The sequence below is a fragment of the Leucopleurus acutus genome (genome assembly GCF_964270905.1).
Source record: "Leucopleurus acutus genome assembly, chromosome: 3".
NCBI classification, from domain to species: Eukaryota; Metazoa; Chordata; class Mammalia; order Artiodactyla; family Delphinidae; genus Leucopleurus; species Leucopleurus acutus.
Genome location: NC_139145.1, coordinates 42,924,015 through 42,931,809, shown reverse-complemented (window position 1 = coordinate 42,931,809; position 7,795 = coordinate 42,924,015). Strand labels below are relative to the sequence as shown.

The 7,795-nt window shown below is 37.3% G+C and overlaps 1 protein-coding gene across 2 annotated transcripts in view; it reads right to left on the bottom strand.

The window, feature by feature from the left end:
- Window positions 1-993: 993 nt before the first annotated feature.
- Window positions 994-7,795, bottom strand: part of CLINT1 (clathrin interactor 1) — a 65,787-nt gene continuing 58,985 nt past the window's right edge. The window contains exons 10-12 of one of the 2 annotated variants that reach the window (XM_082836281.1): window positions 6,485-6,777; window positions 4,406-4,610; window positions 994-3,190 (exon numbers count right to left, since the gene is read on the bottom strand). In XM_082836281.1, the coding sequence (XP_082692407.1) occupies window positions 2,844-3,190; window positions 4,406-4,610; window positions 6,485-6,777 (845 nt within the window). In that variant the 3' untranslated portion in view covers window positions 994-2,843. The remainder of the gene's footprint in view (window positions 3,191-4,405; window positions 4,611-6,484; window positions 6,778-7,795) is intronic. The other variant, XM_082836282.1, reaches the window with a different exon arrangement.

The following is a 7,795-nucleotide window of genomic DNA, read 5'->3' as shown; positions in this document are numbered from 1 at the left end:
GTCAGGTCAATTGATCAGGGTGTCACACAGACAGTGAGGGCTTGAAATGGGATTAGATCTGTCTGCTTCCAAGTCCATGCTCTTTCCACAGTGCAGTGCTATCTCCCAGGAGAGCTGAAACACAAAGCCAGTTTATTTCAGAAATCTATTTACCATAAGGTATGTTCTGTGCTTAGGACAGTTAGCTTTATTCTAGTGTTTCAAAAATATTTGAGAAGAAAAAGGTATTAAGCCTTCCCTCCAAATATAAGTAACTATAGGCCTCAACTTATTAGTGACTAGCTCCTAACCAACGGCATTATGGGGTATCATTCAGGCAATTTATTTTAAACAAAAAAGTAGACATCCCAAGTACTGTACAAGAACACTCTGTCTATTTATGGTTCCTGAAGATCATATCAGAGAAGTAAAAAACATTTTAAGGGGGAAAAAAATGAATCTGGAATGGCAGGGGAGTTTCACACATTATATGTAAATTGCAAGAAGAGTAACTAATTGCTTCTCTCCACAAAATAGTAGGCAAAATGAAAAACAGATACAACAGAGAAGCTATTGAAAAAGGAAAGAGGTACAGGATGGGCAAAAGGGAGCCCAAAAGACTATTAAAGAAGAGTATTTTCTTGCCAGCTCCAAACTGTTTTGGGGTATACAGACCTTTCTTTAGGTATCACTTAATAACCCCTTCAGAGACAAGTCATTAAATTGAATGGAACCCCAGTGAGGCAATTCTTGTTTTCTTCTTTCAAGGGCTCTGAAACAAAAAAACACTGGTAAGACAGCAGACTGTATGTTGAGGTACAGTAATAACTAAGGTAGGGGTTCCCTTCTGTCTTCAGAATACAACATTGGAAGAAGGCATAGTAGTAAAGAAAATGCTTTAGAAATAAATCAGTTTTATTAGAAAGAAATTTTAAACACGAAAGTTTAGAAACAAAATATTTATTTCCTTTAAGAACCATACATATTCGAAAAGGTGATGCCATACCTCTCAATTTAAAGAAAAAATTCATTTAAGATTGCGGGTTTTAAATATCAGTGAAGATATGCTCCAAACTGCCACCAGAGCCTGGCTTGATTGCTCTGAAGTAACAACACTTGAAAGCTCCTATTCTTTGAAACTAATTTAAACACATTGAATTGTTGAAAGATTAAAAACCACAGTCAGCTAATTACACTCTCTCTCATCTCTTATTCAGCAAATGAATCACTTTTCATTACCACTTAGCTGAAGTACATGAATTTCTGCCTAATTAGAAATGTTGTAGATGGAACATTAGCAAGAATGGAGCAGGTCAGGATATCTTTGCTGCTTCATTTTTAATTCCTAACAGCAGTCTGATAGGAAGGAATAGAGAAGTCATTAAATAATTTTAAATTATTTATAAAAATTACTTTGCCCAAATTATAATTATTTCTTCCCCAAACGGTCTCTAATGTCTAACATAATGAAAGAAAAAGCAGTTCAACATTGATTTTAATGAACATTTTAATGTTATGTATAACAGAACTATATTATGAATACAATGGAAACAAAGTTTTATCAATAAAAAAAATTTCAACACAAAGTGGGGAGGTAATAATTTGATGCCTATATTATAGTATTTATTTTAAAAAATATTCCCAGCTTAAGGGTGAAACAATTTTGCATTCCAAACTCTAGAATCATGATTTTCATGTGACCTTAATGCAGAATTACAGCAGGAAAACAATTTAATTAATTTCCTTTATTTGCCATTAAATCGATAAAATCTTTGACTGCTACAGGTCTCCTTTAATAATATATATATTTAACTCCTCTCTATTGGAACCATATTGCTAATGCCATATTATATACACTCAAAACCAAAACAATACTGTATAAAATCTAAAAGCCAACATTGTTGAGTTCTAACATTTATATTGAAGGTCTTAATGGATTTTTACCCTTTTCAAAAATTTTTTGAAGACACCAAAAAAAAAAATAAATATTTTTCTTTTTGACTGTTCCTGACTATTACATGGTGGCTACGGGGATAAACACAGAAGGAAGCCTTGCCAAGTTATCACTGCAAAGTGTAAATAATGACTGCTAAGAACAAATAAAAATACTGGAGGTTTGTTTTTTCTTTTCTTTTAAAGGAAACCATAGAGCAGTCCTGAAAAAAATATTTTTCCGAGTTCTGCACAGGATAATTATAGCAGAAGAAATGGGAAAAGTCCCATAGCTATCACCAATTGCTTAAAGAGGTTTTGTTACAATAAAAATTTGGATAGTATAATAGCAGTATTGCTGGAACATTAGCAAAAGTATATACATTCCAGTTACCTTTGATTTAGCCATAATCACATATGTATGCCTTTTTTGGACAAAAATATATATTTTTATAAAAAACTGATCATCCAACTTTAATGATTTCATATATGGACTCAAGAGTGGTAGTAAAAGGAACAGACCCAATTGTGACAAGGCAATTCAGGGACAGAAAAATCAAGTTCTTCAGGAAAAGAAAAGTATAAAATTAGAGATTCAAACACATTTATTCAGCCCTATTCTAGTATTCCCACATATTATGATATTAAAATGGGCTCCTCAATTTATAAAGGCTTTCAGTGGTCTCACTGCCCCATTTGTGGTCTAAGTCTCACTGGGAAAAATGATTCTGACTGCCTCATCTGAAGCGCCCTTGCCTGGCCATCTGAAATACTAGATATTTTGCTTTTATAAAACAACCTTTTTGGTTCTTAATGTAGGTTTATTTTAATTAATTGATGAAAGAAAGGGGAGTTGACTAGCATTTTCCATCCCAACATCACCTATCTGCACCACTAAAAATCCTTCATTCAATCTGCTCCTTTACAATCTCTTACTTGCTAAAGTTGGCGAAATTTGCAAAGGCATCTTGCTTGGGTTGCACAGTTCCAGAAGTCATGGCTAAGTTGGGCATGCCCATTCCCATTGTGCCTGTCAGGCCCATCCCAGCAGTTGACATCCCTATGTTCATGTTCATGCCCATCATGCTCTGGTTCATCATTGGACTATTTCCAAGAGGGGCCATTCCCATGGTGCCAGTCATCAAACTGGGCATGCTCATAGGCATGGGTCCCCCCATCAGAGGGTTAGTTTGGGGCCGGACAGGAAGCATGTTCGATGGAGAACTGAGGTTTACAGCTCCGAAACTTTGGGTCATCACATTCATAGGCTGTTGCATATCTAACAGCAGAAAAGAGACAAAAGAACTTTATCACACTGAATTCTTAGATTCACAGAGCAGAAAAATAATACAATCTTCCTGACCATCAATACTTGGAAGCTCCAATAAAATTACTTTATAGTGATTTTTTTATAAGAGAAGTCAATTAACTTGTATTGTTTACTCTTGAGAAATATTCAGTGGCTGTTAGCTCTGATTTCCCCAAGATGTAGAAACAGTAAGAGTGGGCTGGCAGAAAACATCAGGCAATTTAAAACCATTCCTATAAAATCTATTACTGAATCCGACCTAACAAGTTGTCAAGAGCTACTGTGTATCAAAAACCTTAAAAAGTTTATATCCTTTGACTCCCTCTATTTTTAGAACATTATATTAAGGGAAAAAATCACAAGTAAAAAGATTTATACAAAACCATGGAGTTATTTATAATAGGAAAAAAGCTGGAAACAACTGAAATAACCAGCAAGAGAGGAAATGCACACTAATATGATGGATAACTATAAAGATCCAAAAATCACGCTTTCTTTTTTTTTTTTTTTTTTTTTTTTTTGCGGTACGCAGGCCTCTCTCACTGTTGCGGCCTCTCCCGTTGCGGAGCACAGTCTCCGGACGCACAGGCTCAGCGGCCATGGCTCACGGGCCTAGCCGCTCCGCGGCATGTGGGATCTTCCCGGACCGGGGCACGAACCCACATCCCCTGCATCGGCAGGCGGACTCTCCATCACTGTGCCACCAGGGAAGCCCCATGCTTTCTTTCTTTAAGAATATTCAACACAGAAAAAACAATAATGTTGAATATGAACTGCAAGAAACAAAATATAGACAGAATGATCTCAAGTATTAAAAATGTGGTTAGAAAAGATGGACTGTGAAGAAATATGAATTAATGGTGATTATCCCTGGATTATGGAGTTCAGATGATTTTTATTTCTTGACATATCTGCCTATATTAAAAATTTTTTCTCAACAAATACTTTTATTTTAGTGATCAGGCTCCCAAAACTCACCACCATACAATAAATGTTAACATGTCAAGAGCAGAATACAAAGCAATTCAATGTGCCAGGAGGGATACCAGGTATTATGTGAAAACAATCTTAAGTGAATACACAGTTGCTTTCAGTACAGTTTTATTTCATGGCTTGAAGTAGTCCTGGCATAAGGGCAAAGGATTACAAATACACAAAGAAATGGGATGTCTTGCAGTAACTTACTCTGTTGTTGAATCATTGTATTGAGTGATGGCTGCTGGGGTTTGGAAGGCTGCATACCAGGTAGTAAGTTGTCTAGGCTGATGTTTACGCTGGGGTCAGACCAAGTAGAGGGCAGGGTTTTGCTGACTGACTTCTGGACCATATCTGTATTCTGATTATAGAGAGGATTAGGCTTCTGCAGCACTGTGCTAACATTTTGCAAAGGCTGGAAAATAGAAAAATGCTCTAAAAATTAAGCATCTGCTCTATAAAGATTACCAGACGGCAATTTAATCATAGTAACTCGAAATATATACTAGACTTTGTAATAAATTCTTGAAACCAATAAGAACAACAAATGTTCTACATTAAGGTCTTCAATATCCTCAATCACCAGCTTCCCATAATATTCCTCTGAAGTCCAAATCATGTTTGGGGTGGGAAAAAAACATATGTACACTAACAGTTATCCTCCCATCACCCCAAGTCTAGAAGCCACAATCCTGGGGCAACTATTAACTTCGGGTTAGTACAACTTTAAGGAAATATACAAGTGGAAATTTATTCGTACAAAATGGAATTCGGGGTATGATTTCTCATGTTAAAAAAACAAAACCATCAAAACAGCAAATTACATTCCACATAACCTGACTGACATATCCCTGCTCCATGTATATTTCTATTGCCTAAAGCAAGCAACACTAGTGGAATTTGGTACAGTATGGACCAATACAGAAGAAAGGAGAAATTCAGGAAAAAGCAGCAGAGGTGCCTGGTAGTTACTACCAGAATAATTGTAACAAGGGCAGAAAAAGGGAAATAAATACAAATAGGAAGAATAATTTAAAATGGACCAATGCAAAGACTCACAACACAGTTGCAATTAAGATTGAAAATTAGTAGATTGGCTTTATGCTTAGACCATATGAAAGAAACAGTGAACTGGCTTGAGTTTGTTCAGTTCAATTTAATGGTACTGGTATGGCTTTCATGTCCTTTTTCTTAATGTTAGGTCTAATATCTGTTATACAGATCAGTCACCTTTCTGCTTCTTTCTTCTCTTCCTTCATCCTAACATCCAAAATAGGAGATTCTACATATTAAAATGAATAATTAGCATCATAAACAAATATTCAGAATAGCCTGAGTCAAAAATAGCAAGTTCCTGATACAACTCAGACACATATATTCTGCACTTGTTTGAATTCTAAGCTAGTATTAGGTAATTTAGATTTAATTTTAAAAAGTGAATTTAAAAGTTCCTGTTTAGTTATTTTCCTTTATGAAAATAAGAGTTGAAAGAAGAGCCTATATAAACATTATATAATGTAGAGCAGGTCCAGAATAGGGAAGAACATTCATTATTTTAGAGAATAATTTTCTATATTAGCAATATATCTCTATTCCTTCTTCTTCTTCTTCTTTTTTTTTTTTTTTTTTTTTTTTGCGGTACGCAGGCCTCTCACTGTTGTGGCCTCTCCCATTGCGAAGCACAGGCTCCGGACGCGCAGGCTCGGCGGCCATGGCTCACGGGCCCAGCCGCTCCTTGGCATGTGGGATCTTCCCGGACTGGGGCACGAACCCGTGTCCCCTGCATCGGCAGGTGGACTCTCAACCGCTGCGCCACCAGGGAAGCCCCTCTTCTCTTGTTTTTAATGTCTTTAATTTTTTATTTTTAGGTCGTGCAGCACGGCACACGGGATCTTGGTTCCCCAACCAGGAATCGAACCCACATGCCCTGCAGTGGAAACGCAGAGTCTTAACCACTGGGCCACCAGGGAACTCCTCTATTCCTTAATCTTAAAAACAATTTTTTAAACTATTAAATTCCAATTTGTTTATTCAATAAATTTTCAACAAATGCCTCCTCTGTGCAAGGCATCACACTTGGCTTTGCATGGACAGCAAGAAGAGTGAGAAGGCCTTGCCCTGGAAAACCCAAATGACTATTCCAGGGTAGGGACACAAGGTAAACGCAATGTACAAAAGTAATCTATGTGTCACTTGCTTATTTTTCTGTTTTATGCTAATCTGCCATTAGATAGTTAGAGCATCTCAAAGATTATGAATCACAGTTTCCAAGGGAGACAGACAACTTACCTGTGATCTTGACATGGGCAAACCCAGACCTACAGTATTAGTGCTCATCATAGAGAAATTCATACTCTGGGAAGATGTCATTGTTGCCTGCGATGAGCCCATAAGATCAAATAGGTCTGAAGAATTTGAGGCAGCTGGAGGTGGGCCTAAAGCTGGTTGTGAGCTACTGACAAGCTCTACAGCTGGCTGTGAGGCACTGCTGAAGAGCTCACCACTGGCAGCAACAGGGCCTGACGGGGCTTGGTTGAAGGCACTCCAGTCACCAAAGTCTCCATTCCCACTTGCTGCTGTTACTGAGAAAGAAAAAAGGGTAAGAAAGTTTCTGAAATGCACAGACAATCTTCCAACTGAAACAAATTAGAGCTGATCTGTGTCCATCCAGATTAACATCTGCAGGTACCATCTCCATCTGGACATTATTCTTTCTCATGAATATTCCACCAGTGTTAACAAGGTGGCAAAGAAAAAAAACTTCCACATATAAAGTAAAATCCATCTCTTGGCATTGGCAGGTCTGAGGTGACACAAAGAAATTACAGAAACTAAAACTTTCCTTCAACCTAAGTTTGCATATCAAATAAGTTTCTAGCTAAACAAATATGAACTAGCCTGAGATCCCCAAAAAACAAGAAAAAAACCTCTAAACTGGTTAAACTCTTTGCTGGGAGATCCAGAATCTTCATGCAAGGAGTAACTCAGTAAAATCAGACAGTTCAGCTCATTTTGTTCAATCATTATTTGGAAAGGTTCAAAGAGAAATCAGACTATGATTTATACCATCTCATGTAAATAAAACCCCAAATTCATTAAAAAGAAAAACCCAAAAACTCAATAAAATTAAGACTAGGATTACTAAATTTCTGTAAGAAGTTCTCACCCATTTGGCCATGCTTCCACTGACAACACAAAGGCTACAGAGAGCCATGATATATAACCTTAGTACATTGTTTACTTCAAATGGGACTGTTCAATCTATTTAAGTAAAAAGCGGGGTATAGTCTTAAGAGGGGAACTCATGCTAATATTTAAAAAAAGAAACAAAACTATCACTATGCTTCAAAGTATAATTATAACAAGTTTAAGATTTAATGCATAGAAAAGATTTAATGCATTTAATAATATAAAAATTAATAGGTTAGGGCTTCCCTGGTGGCGCAATGGTTGGGAGTCTGCCTGCAGATGTGCGGGACGTGGGTTCGTGCCCCGGTCCGGGAAGATCCCACATGCCGTGCAGCGGCTGGGCCCCTGAGCCATGGCCGCTGAGCCTGCGTGTCCGGAGCCTGTGCTCCGCAACAGGAGAGGCCATGGCAG